At 35.0% G+C, this 20,742-nt stretch overlaps 1 protein-coding gene across 5 annotated transcripts in view; it reads left to right on the top strand.

Annotated features, from left to right (window-relative positions):
- Positions 1-20,742, top strand: part of grid2 (glutamate receptor, ionotropic, delta 2) — a 464,217-nt gene that overhangs the window by 411,494 nt on the left and 31,981 nt on the right. For all 5 annotated transcript variants that reach the window (XR_006928288.1, XR_006928287.1, XM_046871162.1 and 2 more), the window contains 2 exons: positions 4,214-4,352; positions 9,558-9,753. Coding sequence is in view for 3 of the 5 variants with exons in the window: in XM_046871162.1 (XP_046727118.1) it covers positions 4,214-4,352; positions 9,558-9,753 (335 nt within the window). In the remaining 2 variants the exon portion in view is untranslated. The remainder of the gene's footprint in view (positions 1-4,213; positions 4,353-9,557; positions 9,754-20,742) is intronic.

Raw genomic sequence — 20,742 nt, forward strand, 5'->3', positions numbered from 1 at the left:
CCATTTATCCTATGTATACCGGGCTACTTTATAAGTGTTTCACATTTTTACAGCATTCTACAGTGAACAAAATTAGCTCAGTGAAATGAGAATTCTATGAAATGCACAATTTCTTACCACAGGTAATCAGCTGGATGATAAGGTGTCTATTCATGGTAAACATTTGTAATTGTTATTGTGCTTCAAATTGGCATAATTGCATGAAAAATGTGTTTGCTCATGCTCTGTATTTCTTCTTAGTGGTGAGAGATTTATTTCTTGGATATGCAGGCTTAGCCATGAAAATTATTAGAGCCCAAGGCTAGATTGTGTTCACAGATGATACACACTGCAGTCACTTTTTTGTTGCCATGAATCCCATCTTCCCCTGCCCTGACTCTAGTTCGCTCTATTCCTCTCCCTCTCTCCCTTCCTTTCCTCTTGCATGCCTGAAGCTTGCTACATTCCCATCTAGAGAACGGAAGCTGATGAAATATGTTCCGAGGCACATCTTAGTGTTTATTTGTTTTTATTTAGATTCTTTATAATGCTAAGAGCTCCAGGGTGACTGCATGGTGAGATAGAGGCTTAGGAGTTAAAGCCACGCTTCTGACTGGTAAACTGTATGCAAATTGATGGAATTAGTTGCCATCAAGCCTTATAATGGATACTTGATGGCATGAATACATTTCAGTCACATACACACATGTATTCATGTGTTCAGACACACTTGCTCTCACACACAACCTTCTGGAACTGGCTCCGTGCCAGGAAAATAAAGCCGATATGGTGGGAAATATTGCTTCAGCAAAGACTGTAGTTGAGAAAACTGAAAATGTATATATTAGAATGGATGCTGCTAATAAGGAACTGCAGTAATCAGCGGTTAAGGTATATTGTAGATTTTTCTGAGATTGTGCTGATTGTGTTTCCACCTTATATCTTTGCAGTTTTTACAAGCTGTTTTAAGTAATTAAAAGCAGTTGTGATATTAACATATTGTTCCTGCAACTTTTGTAGCCATTACATATTATCAAAATGAAAACTGTCAGATATGTTTGTTTTTATGTAAAGTTTCAGTAATCTAAATTCCAACAAGATTATTGAAACAATTTCCCATGAAATGGCTTAAAAGTGATTATAATTTTAATTTTTTTTTTTAATTGCCAAATTCCATTCTCTACAAAATGAAAAAAAAAAATCCAAATAAATTATGTATAGGAAAAGAGAATAATGTTTAAGATTGTGGATAGCCAAAAGTGCACCAGTGAATTATGTAAGCTGCAGCCAAGCTTCTACTGTAGAGCAAGACTTCCACCTTAGACAGTTAGAGCTAGAATGCATTCAAAAGGAAAAACACCTACTGTAAATAATTCAGGCATGTATTGTCACAATAATGTGACAAATGATCACAATAATTTTGCCACAAAAATATGACAAAAGATATACGGATATGAACATTTTTGTTTCTTAATTTCTTCTTAAAATAGCTTTTAAACATCCAAAATCTAAAATATATAAAAATATAATAAAAATTAATGCAAAAATAGATAATAGAGAAGCCCTTGAAGGACCCATTGGCCCTATTTGCATAATATCCTATAACATCACAGTTACTGCAGCCGTGCTGTGTATGTAATTCCAGTTGTATTTATTTCAATTCAGTAAGTAGAGTCATTAAGACTCATTATGTTAACTCATTAAAGCTGGCGTAATCTGTTGAGGCCATAAGTTTTCTGTAGCAGTTTGTTTAATAGATGTCCCTAAGGTTCATGCATCATTATCTGCAGATTTAGGTTGCTTGCTCCTATTATTGTTATGGAATAAAATATTATTTGGGACTCTAATTAACCCCTCAAATATGAACAAACACAATAGAGTTCTTTTGGCTATAGATCTCTTTGTTTAAGGCCCCTTCTTAGAGTGAATGCTTGCATACTGTGAGGGGCTGAGTGGAGTGGATCACATCTGGTCTCCTGCTGAATAAAAGAACCGGGAGTGAAGAACCTACTGGATATAGTGCCTGCTGATTTTGATGTGCGTAGCGGGGTGGCTTTGAATCTCGGTCATAAGTCTCCCAGATAAAAGCTACATTACTGGCTGGGTCATTTTTCTAAAGATCAACATCCTACAGTCAGGAAAAAAGAGATGCAATCAGCTTTCTTTTTGGACTAGTTGTAGCAATATTCTCCAGTCAGAAAGTCTCATATATACTTTCTGACTCATATATACATTTTTATATACATTTTGCAAATCAGTGCACTTGGAATACCATGTTTTTTGTTTTTGTTGTTTTTTTCCCTTGGGTACGGTATTGGAAGCAAACAGTGATCACAAGTCTGGTGTGGTATAATAGCTTGTTAGGTATTTTTTTTCTTTGTTCTTATATAGCACTGACACTTTTACCTATGCAATAACCCCAGCCTGACTGATGAGACCAAGGTTTTTAATATCATTCCCAAAGAGAATGTCAGTAAGCGTATGAAAAATTGCTGCAGCTGTTATATGTGTGTGTGGGGGGGGCTCTGCCAGACCTTCAGTGGGACCTCCTGACAGTTCTTCAAATTAATAATCTAAAACTTTAATTTAGTGCTAAAGCGTTAGATAAGTATAAAAACGGACCTATAAAGAATACACTTTTAAGCTTTAATCCTCCTCAACCCGTATATAGATCATAAATAAAAAAGGATTAAAAAAAGGGATTCTTCAGAGTAAATTGTAGCTAATGATGACAGAAATGTGTGTCTTGATTAGATTATGATGTGGAAAGAAGACTGTATGATATTTTCTTGTAGTAGACAGAGATCCTGTAACAGATATTGAGCTTTAGCTAAGGGAAGTGAACGTTGCACAGAAAAGTGGGATGAGTTCCATGAGTTACAAGGAAAAATGGTACTGATTTTTAACAGTAGATATTGACATAACAGAAAAAATTCAAATGGACTGAATACATAACTGGAGTATGTTCAGTCCTGTGCAGCTTCTGTTCTTAGTGGTGCTAGAAGAGAATTTCAGTTAATATGCAGAACTTTTCCAGTATTTACCTTTCTGTTTAGGGACATATAGATTTTATGTTAATGTTGCATGTGATAAATTGATATCGACAAGGCCATGCAGTTTCTGATACTTAGAAAAGAATATGTTAGGGATTTTGCAAACTACATGTACGATTTATAACATTATAGCAACAAATTATAACAATAATAACAATATATCAGTGGTACAAATATAAAAATGCCTCAAAGAAATGATATTGATAAACAAGTTGTTCAAGTGGTGTTTTCCTCTTAATTTAAAGGTGCACTGTAAAATATATACACGATTGTTTATCAGAGTTAAGGGTTAATGTTTAAATGCGAAGTTTTTGTCAAACTAAAACTACACTGCTAAAAGAAATTAAATGAACACTTAATCATCAAAGTACTGTATAAACCAAGTCAATTCAATTTCAGAAATATCAATCTGACCAGTTTGGAAGCATAAATGATCAGTTTTAGGACAAGTGAAAGTGACAACAGGTGCACTGGAGAAGTAACAGCAAGAAGATTTGGTGTGTCCCCCAGCACAGTTCCAATATCATAGAGGATATGACAAGAGATGAGCTGTTACACAAGGAGAGCTGGACTGGGCTGTAGAATAGAAATAACCCAGCTGCAGATCTACAAAATGAACATCAGCAGGCTGCCAGTGTTCATGTTGCTTACCAAATTATCAGAAAGACTCCATGTGGGGGTATGAGGGCCATGGCATCCTCTAGTGAGTCCTGTACTTGCCCAGCACCATGCAGCTCAATTGGCATTTATCATAGAAGATCAGAATTGGCAGGTCCAACATTGGTGCCCCATTCTCTTCATGGATGAGAGCAAGTTCCCACTGAGTACTTGGGACAGATGTAAAAGAGTCTGTAAATGCCATGGGGGAAATAATGCTGCCTGCAGTATCATCCAGCATGAGCAGTTTAGCAATAGTGATAGTCTGGGGTGGTTACACAGACCTTTGCATGCTAGCCAAAAGTGCCTTTTCTGCTGTTCTTAAAACCTTAAATAAAGGACTAATGCATTATTAAATATATTTTGCAAAATGTTTATTTATTTGTTTATTATTGACCCTTTGTTTACCTCGTCCTTGTCAATTTTCCAGCAAGAAATTAACCCATTTCTCACACTCTCTCTCTCTCTCTCTCTCTCTCTCTCTCTCTCTCTCTCTCTCTCTCTCTCTCTGTCTCTCTCGGTAGGTGGAGAAGTACCATACACCACTTTGGCCACGAGGTTGATGATGGGCGTTTGGTGGCTCTTTGCTTTGATTGTCATTTCTTCCTACACAGCTAATCTGGCAGCCTTTCTCACAATCTCCCGCATTGAAAACTCAATCCAGTAAGTGTCTGCAATAACGATTCTATTAACTCAACCCTGCACTTACCTCAGAGACCTTCATTGCATTTTCTGTATTAGGGGAAAATTATATCAGAATTGTTTTCTCTCTCAACTCAATTTCTAGGCAATGCTATTATATGGGCTTGAGCAAACTTGTATCAATTTGCCTCTTGTCTCCTAAAGGGAGGAAAAGAAACCACAGTGTACACACCAGGTACAATTGGATCCAGATGGAAGACTGTACTGCCACATGATGTATTACATTTGAACTGAATAAGACAAGCAGGATCAAGAAAATTCGACCTTGTGTAACATTCATCAGTTTCCTATAGTCAGGAGAAGACAGAATAAACTAATTGTATCCATAACTCTGAACACACACACACATGCAAACAGAGACATGTGTCACAGATACAAATAAAGCAGGGGAACAAGGCTTTTTTATAAGTAGGCTGTGTGTACAAATGAGACCCAAACACTTCTTTGCTCATACTCAATCTGCTCCATTGAAATGGAATTGAAGTTTTGTATTTTATATGTATATCTGGATGTGTGGAAGATGTTCTTTCGAAGCATTTGAGAAAAGCTTCACATTTTCTGACTGTTATATGTAATTTATTAGATCTATGGTTTATGGTTGATTAAGTGCAACCGAAGAAGAGCTTGAGGTTACACATATAAGCAGTGAAAATCATGTATGTATGTATAATAACTGTGCATAGCTCTAGGACATCACTTGTTCTTTCCTCCTCATCAAGACCCTAAACTAGCACAGTTAGCAGACTAATCATATTCCACAACACCTAGCAGTGATAGAGTTAATTGTGCTTGTACAGTATTTCATATTACTAGGAGGCTAAACACGAGGAGGGCAAGTCGTGAAAAACGAACAGCTTATTTTCCCTCACTTTGTTTATTTTCACTTGCGTTAGATTGTCATTAATGAGCCTGTGCTTAGATCACTTGGTTCTAATTCTATCAGGCTAATTAAGATTTCCATAAATTTAAATGTGTTATCAGTTAATGTGTAGACAGTGATGGGGTCATTACAATCTTAATTACAGCCTAAACTCTGCACCCATGGGTCTGTTGTGTTTAAAACTGAGAGATGAGCCATGCCTGTCAGGAAGCATTGAACATGTTTATGGCAAGAAAAGCAAGTCACTCAGATCTCATAATTAGATGATTTTATGGGTGTGATTTGAGTTTGACTGACAGCTAGATAGGCACTTAGAGCTGCATTCCAATTTGTCAATATAAGATATAAGACTTAAATATGTACATCAATATTTTATGCAGGAAAGTTCTCTTGGTTCAGACTGCTTTCGCAAGCAATGAGGTCAATTTCTTGAACATCACATTTAGATTATTAATGTTACCATCATGTAGTTCACGCTGCCAAGCTTTCATATTTTTCTTCATGTAGACGGGATGTGGTTTTTAATACTGTCTGCACTGACTTGAAACACAAGCCTTTAATCTGGCAAAACCTGTGGGATAGGTAGTGCACACTAAAGAAAAATATATTTTTTTTAATTCCAAAAACTCTAACATGGTGAAGCATAAAACAATGTAGAATTTAAAAATAAATGAATAAACATAAAAACTAATTCAATGACTTATAAATAGTCCTAATTACAAATATACATTTGTTACACATACGTTACAAATTTTCTTAACAATTTTAACAATATGCCTTCTACATTTTTTCTCTGCACCACTTGTATTAACACTACATCCAGCAAATTTTATTATGCTAGTGTGTGTGTGTGTGTGTGTGTGTGTGTGTGTGTGTGTGTGTGTGTGTGTGTCTATGTGCCTACGTGTATTTGTGAGTGATGTGACTGCAAGATTTTAAATCAAGGTCATGCCATTATTTTAAGGGTGGGGGATGTTCCTGCTTTCAATATGTTATTTTACTTGACAAAATTAATAAGATTTTCTATATAGAATGTGCCCAGGTTTAAAATCATAAACTGATTAAGCACTATTCGGCTTAATTTACAGTTCATTTTATGTTTATTTTTAATTTTCTATCCATTTACAAATCCATTCTTGATATACACAGTGTCTAAAAGTAAAATGCTGTCTCATCTGTTCTACTCCTTTCCAGGGAATATAGAAAAAATTTATAGTGTAATAGTTATGCATTTAATATTGGCTTCAAATGCCATTCCATTTTTTTTAGGTTACAAATTTATCATTTTTGTTTCCCTTATAGCTCAAAACATACATTTTAGTTTTACATATTATGGTTGCATCAATGGGACTGGACGTTTTATATAGATTTTTTTTTTAGGACTTAACATTTCTTGTCAAGCTTATTTAAATTATTTCCGTACGAGGTCAATATTAAAATAATAGCCAAAATACATATTAATAGCTTTTATTTCCTATATAAGATTTTAGTAGGTCAGAAGATGAAATATGAGTTTGTAGAATTTCTGGCATCACTGGCCAATGTTTTCACAATACCCTTTTAAAAATATTGTTTATTTCTCATGATGTAATTCAGTCAGTTCTGTGGCATTCTTTATGAAGCAATCCATTTTCTGATATGGATCCCACATTATGATGCAGCCACCCTCATGCTTCACACCTGTGCTGGTATACCTCATAATAGATTTTCCTCAATACAAGTCATGTTTACATTTGTTATTAGTTTTGAGATTGTAATTGCAATGTGCACAGGTTTATATTACAGTGTTTATAGTTTTTATAGTATTATATTTCTCACAACACAACTTTACAGAGTCCCTGAATGTTTGGGTATATGTGTTTGGGTATGTATATGTGCAGTTTAGTCTGCATCTCAGAGACAAGTCACTGATTGGAGCAGCAATATGTTTTTGGTGATTAAACAGCTCTTTACTTGCCATTGTCTGTAAGAGCAGAAGCCCACTGACAGACTAAGATAGCATTTCTATTTAATTTAAGGTTTGTTTTGAGAAAAGATTTTTTTTTCCTGGAGTTTCATTTTCACTTTTATTGGGAATTCTTCTTTTATAAGCATGAAGGATTGTAATGTGTCTCGCCAGTGCTGATTGCGCTGTGCAGAATAATGCTACAGAATTTGCCTGCTGGCTAACAAAAGCAAGAAGCATTCTTTTCTCATAGCCTTCTAAAGAAATCTAAGAAACTCATTTACATTGTTCACAAAGATTCTACTGCAAAGTGCCTCCGTTTGGTGATTTAGTTCATTCAACTCTTGAGTGAGAAAAGAACAGCAAGTAGAGAATATATTTTTTCTTTTAAATCAGAAAGTAGTGTTCATTCTACTGTCCAAAGAAAATGAATTTTCATGTGGGTTACTTCTGAGGATTCTTCCATGAGTGCTTTGGATAAGAATGCTTAAGATTAGAATGAGAGTGATGCATATCTATACAATATAGAATGAAAAGAGTGTCATGCTAGGATTGTTATTTGTCATAAAGCGAAACATGATTTGCATACTCTCAGTTCTAAAATTGTAAGCACCCTTCATTGGGAACTGTGAATGCATAAAATGAACAATAAACACATAAAAAGAATTTATTGGTGTGGTCAGACACAGTCTTTTGTCAAGAAATACCATGAACATGTATGGAAACAACATTATAATTTTTTTTTTCCTATAAATACCATGAACATGGTTGGAAATGACTAATTCCCCAAAACTCACTTTAAAATAGTTGGTGAAGGAGGATCATTGATTATTTACACTGATTTGTGGCTATTATAGCATTATGAACATTTTTAAATATCACTAAATCACACAGCATTGTAGCTCAGAAAATCCTATTAACAATATCATGATTCCTAATTCAAAACGGAAATGAGTAAAGAAACATATTGTGCAATGATTGTTTTATTCTCTGGATGGGAACCATACTAAAAAAAGTTTAAAATGTGCTGCCTGAAACAGTAGGGATAATCATCTACTAGTGTCTAGCACCTTGTTCAAGATTACAGTGAGGTTTAGTGCTGTTAGCCTTTCAAAGGGAGCACTTCAGCAATTTAGCAGATAATTTTGCTTTGTAGAATACATAACTTGCAGTACAGAGAACTGTTAATGTTTGGGGAAAAAAGTAAATAATACCATTTAGCATGCCCAAATGTTTCATTTCAAAATATCACTAATCACTGTAATCACATCGCTCAGTTTGTATATTGTTTTTTGTTCATCTTCATGAAGGTTGCTAATAATTCTGGAGTTGACTGGATTTATCTGCTCTCAAGCCTATAATGTTTTCAAAATACTGGAGATTAAACTCTCAGGTATGATTAGCATCCCTACTGCAGTGAAGTGGTGCAATTGTACTAAAGTCCGTTTTAAAGTGTTGGACGGACGTTCTCTATAAGAATTTAATGACACTGCATGCCCACTATTATTATTTTTAGGGGAATTTCCTGTTAATTTAGTGTTGAGTATAATTTTCATGCAATAAAAGATGAAAATTTGTGGCTGAAGTTCATAAAATCTTAAAAGGCTACTGAAGTTAAGTACTAGAACATGACTTTCGAAAGATGACAGCTGTCTAATGTAATAATGTTCAGTAAATTAAACGCAAGCTCAGCTAAGTGCAGTAATCTGTAAAGTACCAAACCACTCATCTACGCTTCTAGCTGACCTCCACTCTAAGGTCTAATCAAAGCAAACACTCTGCTCACACTTGTTGGCTTTAAAAGGATTTGATTAAGAAATTTTGGCCAAAAGATAAGTGACACAATTAACTGCTAAGAATTATCATAAAAAAATATATCAATGTTTGGTATCTTTAAAGATTTAATATTTCAATTAGCAATGCTCTCACCCCCCAAAGGTACAGATGGTGCTATGTGCTTGTTATATTTCAATTACTTAACTTGAATGTTCATTTCTAGACGAAGTGTGAGTCTGTAAGCTTGCCAGCTTTTAAATGGAGGCAAGATTAATTTAGGTGTCTAAGCGAACTGCAATATAACACACATAATGTGTGATATAATGCGATATAATAATATGTGTAACTTTGTAAATGTGTAAATGAAAGTAGGTGGTGTGAGAGTGAGAAAGGAATGCATATTTGTACATAATTGTGACTATGCAGTGCAGGTTTCAGTAATCCAAATATAATTACAATCTTTTTATCTGTAAATATTTTAATCTAAACCATATTTCAAGTTGGTTCCTGATATACCTGATATTAAGGATGGCCACATGCTGAGTGTTGTTTGTTCTTTCTTCAGGTCACTCCAGGACCTCTCTAAGCAAACAGAGCTGCCGTACGGCACCGTGCTGGACTCTGCCGTGTATGACCAGCTGCGCAGCAAAGGCATGAACCCTTTTGAACGAGATCCCATGTACTCACAGATGTGGAGGATGATCAATCAGTCAGGAGGAGCTGATAATAATGTGGAGGATTCAAAGGAGGGTATTCGCAAGGTGCGGTAGGCCATCACATGTGAATCAGACACTAAAAGATGTCTTATTTATATTTAGTTTTAGGCAACAATAGACAATAATGAAACAATGTGTCTTTTTTGACTGAAAAATAATTTCCATCAATATCCTTTGATATGATGTGTAACAAAAATCTTAGCTCAATTCCACCAATATATTTTCTGTTTAGTGGTTCCTTCCCTGATTTAAAATTAGAATACAATTTTTAAAAATAAACATGCAAAATTAATGTTCAGGATGTGATTGAGAATTGATTTTGTGTTAAAGACTGGAAACACCACCATATTAATTTGATTTATTTTTCTGAATACTGCTTGTTCAAATTTCCTTTTTATTTTTCGAAAACATAATCATTTATGTATGTGCCTACATAACATGAATATGGTGAATGAATCAGGATGCATGTACATAAAATCAGTTCATTAACTCTAGTCATCACAGTCATATAATGAGCAGATGGCAACAGATGAGAGTAATGCATATTCGGAATTAAGAAAATAAATATTCGTCAAAACCAAGAAGTCTTACTAGAGATACAAAAGTCATAGAAATAGAGGGAACAAGAAAACAGAATTAAGGAACACAGCATTGAGACAGGAATGAAACCAGAAAACAATAGAGTATTAAAAAATAAAGACAATCTGAAAACCTGCCAAAAAGTAGCTTGGGAGGAGGAAGAATCAAAAGAAATGAATATGTCAGTGTAAACACAAAGCCATACTTGTATATAGTATGATGTGGTATTGTCTATTTACTCATTTAGTATTAAAGTGCTACTTGCCTTACCAAGACCAACCTTAATTCTTTGTAGTATTTTGTAAGGCTTTGCTGATTTTAGGGCAAAAAAAACCCTGTTAATTACATACCAAGTTGCAGGTTTAATGCTGTATAGTTGCTGTTTTTATGTTCAAAGGTTGATTTGATTTTAGAAATTGAGCTTAACTTGCATACTGCATACATAAATGCAGAGCATGAAAGCTCAAGCTTTACACTTTCATCTGATCATATCCATCAGGGTTAGGTGGAATTAATTGGTCATTAAGGTTTGCTGCCATTACTCTGTGCTTTGTTAAGGCAATCTTAAGCACAGGTGTTCCAATAAATATTGTATGGCAGGATAAGGTCTTTGTATTGCCATGAATATACAGACCTCTGTTTTCATTGCTGTTCCTCTCTCACTATCCACATAGGCTTTTGAGCTCCTTCTTTTGACCTTGAAAATGGCAAGGATAAGTACCCTTTTGTCCATGGTGAAAGTATCCCTTTTGTCTTTGATGTATAATATTGCTGGTTATGCAGTCGCAGAACATACTACATTGATTGTGGTGCTAGAATATGCATATGTCTCGCTCACTCGCCACAGTTATAAAAGAAAGCACAAAGGCTTTTTTTTCTCACTCACTTTACCTTTGCCTCACTCTTTGCTTTGTTGATAGCTTTGTCAGATCTTCGAAATGATCTGCAAAGTTGTGAAAGCAGCCACCAAGATTGGATAAAAATCACTGAGGCATGATTATGTAGTACAGAGTTAGCCTGGGCTTCTTTTTTTTTATCTTAGATAAGATGATAGTAAATCACCATGCTCATATTCCCCATGACATTTGCAGCTTTGCATTCTCTGCTATAGTGTTTCAGTGGTTGGTGGCCTTTGAGGGTTCAAGAAGTTGTTATAGTTAATGGCTTTACTCATAGGGCCTTGTCTTCTGGTTAGCTATGCATGATGACATATTGTGTTTGATTGTCATGGCATGTGAGCATGTGAGCTTACTATATGATTGACACAAAAGATTAACAAAACATAGAAGAGAGAGATGGTCATGTGTACATTTGAGGATTTATATGAACCTTCGAGCTATTGGATGCATTGTAAATGAATCACAGTTTAATTAAAGTAAAAGTTAAAAGTATAGCACATTAAAGTATTAACTTCACGAGTAAAGAAAAAGCTAAATGTTATCAGGTAATATTTATATGGTCATTGTTTCATATGCTGTTGACTGCTTTATACTGGTCAAGTTTGGGGTTGGATATGAGCTGGGAATACTCCGTATTACAGATATTAGTCTACCACTCTGAATAATGCACACACCCATTGAGATTTAGGGAAAATATTGTAGCCTACCCATCTAGTGGCATGTTTCAAATAGGTGACTGAAGAACCCAGTAAAACCCACAGGAACAAAGGGAGAACATGTGAAACACGTGAAGCTTCAAGCTGTGAGGCTGTAATGCTACCCACTGTGCTACCATGCCATACTGTATAATATTTTCTGCATATTAGTAATTGCATTCTATTTATTTTCCTAACTCAATATGACATCATTACAATAAGCATTTGCATTTGCATTTGCTTCTCCAAACAGAAACTAATGCACTCATTCTCTGTTTCTGTTTTTTTTTATTGTTTTTTTTTATTTGAACAAACACTGGTTATGAAACAAGCTTTACTTTTTCATTCATTACACAAACACTTATTTATCAGCCTGTTCGCAGTTAGATCATTAGCTTGTTGTCACACTGAGATATGAGATACTGGTGCGGGATTGTGGGAGGTATTACAAAAACGGTGTGACTACTCTCACTAAGAGGTTGAGTTGCTTCCAGTAGAAGCATAGAGCATCCAGTAGAGAAGCCACTGTTTAGCATGAAATCCTGTTGCTTCAACAGGAATAAATTTTCAGGAAGAGTATAGAGCTATATATCAGGAAATGTTGTAAATAAAATTACCATATTATCAGTACCAGACAGTAGCGGAAGTAATGTTGTTAAACAGAAGGATTAGGCACAATCTACATATTTAAAACATAAATAAGTATAGAAAATTAAATACAAATGTTCCACTGTAACTGATTATACATGTATGATCAGTAATAGGGAGAATGTTTCCTTAAGCCAGATCTTTCTTTATCTTCAGTATTTTATTGCCTGTGATCTCAACAATCATATGTTCTCAGGCTTGCTAAGTGGCAAGTAGCAAACAGAAAATAGTAATCCCCCATCTATGCCTCTGCTGGGTGGAATAATTCAGAGGGTAATGCAAAAGTACAAAACAAACTTTTCTTTGTTGAAATAAATTACAGCAAGAAACATGATCTCTGGAAATCAAAAACTATGTAACCAACATAAGTACATGATGTGAAGGATAAATTTAGTAGCACTGACAACAGATGCTTTGCAACTAGGAGGAGAAAACACAAAACATATTGTATATAGGGAGAGTGAACAGTGGAAACAAAGAACAGGGGAGCACAAAAACAGGAAATGAGTTAAAGAACACAAGATAAATTTCTGAAATAAAATAAAAAAAGTTTTAAAGTGTGCACAAACCATAGACTCATGGTTACTTTAATGTTTCTCTAAACAAGTAGAGAAGAATTGAGGGCAGAGGGGCTACATAATTTTGAGTGGGCATCAACGGAAAGGGCCAAAAAGAGGATAAGAAGAGGAAAATAGCAGCTTTGAAGAGAATCAGCTGAGGCTTATCTTCTCTCGTCTGATTGATTTAGCTGTGAATTGTTGCTAGGCATCAGAAGGAGCCCCCAGTGGCTATAGCTTTAAGTGGAACGGTCGAATAGAGCAATACAGAGCATGAGACAGAGGACAAGAAAGCATTGTAGTGGTTCAAGTGAGATAAGAAAATTCTCAAAAAAATAATCGGACTCACTGGGTCTTAGTGGTTCATTGGCAGCGGATCGTCTTTGTAGTAAAATTGGCTTTATAAAGTCTAGTCATCTGCAGCCACTTTTTTAGTTAAGTCCCAAAAAGGCAGTCTTTTACAGTGCATTTATGCAAAACTTTAATCCATTAGCCCAGTGAAAGAGATCTACTTCTGAAGTCTGACTCAGTTTAGCACTTCTCTGTGACTTAAAGTATTTAAAAGCATGGTACATGCTAAAAACAATTCAGGCCACAAAAGCACAATCCAGGATTGATTTATTCTTTTTTTATTTTTTATTTAAGTTCTTTAATGCTCGTAGCCTCTACATTTTCCAGGGAATAAAGAAATTACTCAGGTATCACACAAACTCTTTTGTTTTGCTTTGTTCCATTTTGCTTCCCTGTGAACAAGGGTTCCACATCAGATAAGACAAATTCACCCTATCCCGTGTCTTGCCTCGTTATTTTTCTTTTTTTCTCTGACACACTGCTCTTATTCACACTTTTAATGAGCCACTCCAGATAAATCGTTCTGGCAAAAATTACAAATAGGGGAACATTACTGATGAAAGGGAGAGGCAGCAAGGAGCACAATCTCATCACATTATACAGAAAGTTGCACGTGGTGTAAATTCTGAGCAGGAAACATTGACATGTGAGAAAACTGAAGACAAAGATATTTTTAATTCCATCAGCAACATGACCAAACTTAGGTTATTAAATTCCACTTCTGTATACCTGTGCGGGGAAAGGGAAAGAATGTCACCTGCTTTCAATTATAGTGCTGTAAATAAATTAAACAAAGCTATAGAAGAATGTGTCGAGTAGAGGAGTGCACTTCGAGATTGCGTGCATGAGTGTGTGTGAGTGTGTGTATGCCGTAAATATGTATGTTTTTCACAGTAAGCTCCAGCAATAGCCTCCTCATTCGCATTCTGTTTGCTCTCTCACTGCTCCACCGCGTCTTTATCTCTGTCTGCGGGAGACACAGTGGCCTACCGCCAAGACCTAATGGACTTTTGGAAAACAGAGAAAATAATATATCACTGGGGCAGCAGGAAGAAAAGAGACAAATAGCGAGAAAGACAGCAAAGCCTTTAAAATGTGTCCTCTAAGCCTGCACTTATCCAAAAGAATGGCCAGATCTGATCTGAAAGCGAAAGAATCTACCTGGCCTCGCCCCAGCTGACTCGGCTTTTCTTTCCTGTTCTTTCTAGTGTTTCTTCTCATTTTCTCTTGCAATTTCACATACACACACATAAAAATACAGTATACACACCCACACCTGTGCCCCTGGGTTGTTTGCAGTAGAGGAATTTCTGGGACACATTTAAAATCATTTGGCAGATGATATTTGAGGCACGTAATGTGGTTGAAAGAAACTTTTTATTTCTTCACTGTTGTGTCTACTCTCTTAAATGCTCAGTCATCAACATGAAGCTACATTTACTCAGTGGAAATTCTATAATGCAATTCAACTCACACGGACTGAGTGGATTTGTTGTGTAGTCTAAAGTGACTGTTGTTCATCTCAGCCAGAAAGACCTTTGCCATAAATGTTGTACTTATTATCGCATCATGTGTTTTGCTGGTTTATTTTATCTCGCTCATTTTTGTCTCTCCATGTCATAATTTTTTATGCCAAAGCAGCTTATTGCACTGACTCATATTTCATGCCATAGAACTCGAAGAATTTATGATCTCTTGAGGGAATACTGCAGAATACATAATTTACATGTACATATTTTCTCAACCAAGATTTACATTGTATCAGGCTAGTCACAATAAAAGCAACATAATAGGATTGTCATATTTTTTCTATTTTAGATTCTCCTTGCTGCATCCTTGACATTACTAGCATTTAAAAAATGGGGCTTTGTATATTTTTGTCTATGCATGACATCACTGAACACAAAATCAGCCTCCTGAAGATATGCTTTACATGGGTTGAAGTGGAAGATCTGGAATGGCCTGCTATGGAGATCTGACTTTAATCGTTTTGTACACCTTTGGAATAAATTGGAACGCTTGCACCCCAGGCCACCTCACCCCACATCAGTACCTGATTTTACTAATGTCCTTGTGGCCGAATGAGAACAAATTTCAACAAGCACACTTCAAAATGTAATAAGCATCATTCCAAAAGAGTAGAGGTTACTTATAACAGCAAATATAGTAAATATAGACTTAAATTGTTATATATGCTCTTCAAACCATATTGAAAGTTGTGTTCTATGTGTACAGTGAGAAGTTAATGCTGAAATTGCATCAGTATTCAGCCTTCAGATGGATAGACGTATAAGCTACTCTGACAGGTTGTGCAGGATTTGTGCTCAGTTGCTGGGGTTTGGTGAAAACAGTCATGCCTGGATGTGCATCAAGTGCATGCATTACTTTCAGTGTCAATGTCTGACAGTAACAAATTTTACATAAACATTACATTACATTTACATTTATGGCATTTAGCAGATGCCCTTGTCCAGAGGGACTTACAAAAGTGCTTTGTGTCTCTATCAATGAATAAATCTACACTGATGTGTTAGATTAGAAACTTTAATCATAAATAAATAAATCAGCATACAACTCTGTTGGAAGATTTTTTTTTTAACACAGCCATCCAGACTTGTGACATAAAAATAGAAGAAAAGCAGAAGAAAACTAAGTTTCATGAACAGGAAATTTGTCAGTAAGGAAAGCAGGAAAATATTAAAAATATCTCCTTTCGGTTTAATATTAAAAATATAAAATAATATAGAGAATCTTTATTAATATGACAGAAATCTTTTGAAATTAGAGGCTGTTTTTTTAACACATTACTCTGACACTATCAATACATTATTAGCCAATATTAAAACTTGTGTATTTTTTCTATATTAGAGCTCATTAACTTTAGCAAAACCGTTGACATTCTTTGATCAATTCCACTTAAAATATCAATTTAATAGCATGATAAATTTTTGTATTTCGTGGCTTCATAAAATTGTGCACCCATTTAATTGTTTATGCACATTATACAATTTATTTTTTTATGTCTCTTGCTTTTATTTCGCATCATGTTTCATTTGACAGTGACAAAAACATGCAATTTATAAAATGTTTAACTATGCAGTTTTTTTTTTTACTTTCCCCATGCTTACATTGTAATGTAGCAACATGGATTTAACTTAATCTTTTTTTAGACTGCATCTACATTTAAGTTGTCCTAAGTCAGTAATAGATGCCTGACAGAAAAAAATCTGACATGAACTCCTGAAAAGCAGGGTTTTAGCTTAATGGTATATTTATGTCCAGGTATATTTAAACTAGCATGAAGATATGAAATAAAACAGACACATCAAAGTAATTGTGTGTTGGCAGGATAACCAAATTATGTAAGTGTAACTGTACTGTACATGGTGACGTGTGCGTGTGTGCATGTGTGCGTGTGTGTGTGTGTCTGTGTGTCTGTGTGTGTGTGTGTGTGTTTGTGAGAGAGTGTGAAAGTGCGTGTGTGTCTACAGTGCCACATTTATAAAAAAATCTTATCAATCAAGTAAACTTCATTGCTTTACTTATAGGAACGATTGAGTCTAATCAGGTGAACGACCATTCATTTGGACCAGTCATTTAACATTTTAATTAACTAGACACCAATTAGAAATAAATCTTTATCACTGTAATGAGATTTAATTAAATTGAAGTTTTACAGTTAATATTATCACTGTCTACTTCTATGGACCTTAACAGTTTTAGATTCCAAGTGCACTTCTAATAATACACTGATTAGGTGCTGAGTGGGTAAAATGTTTTAAAAATTTGGTTTATTTAATTGTTATTCTGCATCATTTGGATTTGGCACTATATATAGACTATGGCATTATATAGACTTTGGCAATAATAGTGTAATAAGGTACAATTACACGTATTTAATATCTTTCCCCTGAAAGTATACTTGATGATCTATGAGAACTGTTTTAATCATTTATGCAATTCATTGTTCCATTTTCTTGCACATCATAACTTTTTAACGAGAGAGTTTTCTATAGTTAGACACAGTAAAAGAACCCTTACTCCACATAAACTCTTTCAAGTGCATGACTGCTTGTCAGTATAAGTTGAGGAGATCAGTAAGGATAAGACTGAAAAATACATGCCTGTGAAGTGTGATTATTTACTTGTGGATTTGTGTGAGGGTGGATTTGTGTGCCTTAGTAAAATACTAGCTAGAATGTGTGAGTTAGAAGCCTGTGTCTGTTGTTTCCTGAGGGAAACATGGCTGCTTTTTCTTCAAGAGAGCTGACGACACTTGTGATCTGTGCTTTACTGTCATCACTCTGACACACTGGAGAGAAGTGCAAGGATGACTTTGACCCACCGTGCACAACATTCTCTCCTCAGTAGTGCAAGACATATAATACTGATGCACAGGAAATCTGCAGGAACTGGGTCAGAACGTTTTGCTCTCTGTTTCTGTTTTGTGCACACTTCAATCCTAGCAACATTTCAATACTTAGATTTACAAATCATAACATTCGCTGCATCTTTTCATGCTGCAGCTTCCATAACCTCGCAAAATTGTTCAAATATTCATATATGACCTTTTACATTTTCTTGATTCATTGGTGTCACTATACATTTAGACAGAGAATAAAACCAAACCGTGTTTCCTTTCTGTGAAATAAAACCAGTTGTGGTTTCATAACCTTCCAACTTACATATGAATCTGAACTCACAAATCTGGACATTTCATTGGATGGCAGGACAGATATTTCCTGGTGTCTCAAAAGTCAATATTTGCATAATTGATTTAAAACACATTGTGCAAATCTGTATTCAAAATTCAGAATTGTGTGCAACATAATAGTGACCATTCATTGGCCATTTAAGGCCAATGTTCATTGCATAAATTTGACAAATGTGATTCATTATTACTGTATTATCATCCCTTCAAAGTGCACAAAAATATTGTTTCTTTTTTCTATAAATGAGATTGGATAAAATTGATTGAAATGAGCTTTCCCATATGTAGCTACACAGATCTTATACAGAACTGAAATTATACCATCAATGCATACACCTCCCATCAGTATTTTTGTAGTAAAAGTTTCTCATATTTAGTCTCTGCATCTGATCTTGTTTCAAGAAACAAATTATCTGGTGCATTTTGAAGAGATTATACTATAGTATTAATTAATATATTGTGCCATATTAATGCAATGTACATTGACCTTGAATGGCCGCTTTGTATTTTTTCATTCATTTATAATATTTCAGATCTACATATTGTGGGTACATTACATTTGAATACAGTGGCGCTAGATTTGATAATGCGCCTCACTTCAGATAATATTATGCAAGAAAACCAAATGGAGTACAAGGTCAGAATTTTGCATAAGTAAGAAATGACTAATTTTTTTCAGCAAACTTCTACCCAACACTATTATATCTCACATAAGTCTGAATTTTTTATACTAATCAGTGTCATTTTAATATTAACTTCTCACTATGCTTTTGAACCTAACTCTGAATATGGCCTAATGTGTATCAAGGTTTTACATAGTAATGTACTGGTCAAATGAACCATATGTGTAACTCCTCTCTGACTTGTCCCAAATTGTCATTGAAATTGACATTAAGAGGGCAGAAAAAATTTAGCCTCTGGAGATAAAATGGGGTGAAGACCCATATATATTATACTTTTCTCAGAGGTTCCAGGACATCTAGCCTGAACTAAATTGGGGAAGGAGTAGAGGCTTAGCCAAATGCTGTCTATGTCAAACGAGATAACCTACAACTTGGCTCTTCAAAGCAGCAGGAAGGGCAGAAAGTAGAGGTACACACAGGGGTCACAGTGCTTTCCACCCTTAGTTTAAGCTTACAGCAATATGTCTATATTCTTTGTGTTTGCAGCAAGGCCTTTGTGCAGAAGCTTGAAAGGGAAACACTCCCGGATCATCTTCCTTCCCACTCGCCCACTTTTGAGAAGGATTATTTATTACTCCAGTGTGTTGGCAGAATAGATCAAAGAAATACAGAGGCTTATATGCAGACTCATTTTCAAGGCCAAATTTGCTGTTATAGTTATTTGCAGTCATTCATTTATTAATAGCGAACACTTGAAGAGACAGAGGGCCAGATGTGCATATATAAGGCACAAAATGCAAATGAAATTAACATTCAGTTTACTATGGCTGTAACTCATTATGCATACCACACCTCAAACTGCCGACTAAATGCACTCTGCCTGGGGAGCAAACTGCGATTTAAAAGCTTGTGGAAAAGCTCAGCCATAGAGAATTTACTATCCTTAGAAGAAAGAATTGAACAGAAATTATTCATTCTTAATGCTTATTACTACTTAATACTGAAAGTCATTAATGCATTACATTTTCTTGTGGTACTTATTTAAAATGTATTAAAAATTAGTTAATTTTACAAAGTTGTTTTATTTTATCAATACCTTTTTAGATGAATAAAAATGTATCTGTGCAATATGGCCAGGGTTGGCAGATCAGAATTTGCAAGCAGCACTGAAGGCCCTAGTTTAACTAATAGTTATTTCACAAAGGTATTTAAACTGTTTTATTGTTTTGTCATGATCAAATATACTATATATATATATATATATATATAATAATTCAAAAATATCCCGCTAATGTGGGAAAGCCATGCATCTGGTCTAACTGAGGGTAAAGATAGTTGCATCTGGTAGCAGGAAGTGTATAATCATGCACAAACCTGACTGCCAGTAATCGTCCAGCGACAACCATATTATCCATTTCTTCTTCCACATTGCCCTTGACATTCAAAGTTTTGCATAATGCTCTCTCCTGTATGATGTGTGGCCACATACACAGTACTCAAAGTAAGTTTAAGGAGGAGAGTCTCAAACATATACAAATACATTTTGCACCAAATGTAGCCCGATAACACCTAAACCATGTGCAAAAAAATGAATTTTCAGTGGTTTGACTCCAGTCACCAGTTTCACTTCAGTTACAAGAAGAAAAATTATTTTTACATTCTGCCAGACTTGTTGCATTCTGTTTCAATGCTCACAATTTCACTACCAATTACAGAACTGTGTTCTCTTCCCATGCTGCCAATAAGATGGCTGACAGGTTTATCAAAACATGCCAGAAGAATTTTTCTTTTACTTTTACAAATATTATTACCTCAAAATAGAAACAAATGGAAAAAAATATATCATGATAAAACGATGTCTGAGAAAGCAGTTTTCTGCTGTTTTTCTTTTACCTTTTCTAAACAAAGGCTTTTTTTTTTTTTTTTGGTTTTTTTATTTTTACAAAATGTTCTATGCAAATTAACTTAATT

This window comes from Silurus meridionalis, chromosome 17 (assembly GCF_014805685.1).
Source record: "Silurus meridionalis isolate SWU-2019-XX chromosome 17, ASM1480568v1, whole genome shotgun sequence".
Lineage (NCBI taxonomy): Eukaryota > Metazoa > Chordata > Actinopteri > Siluriformes > Siluridae > Silurus > Silurus meridionalis.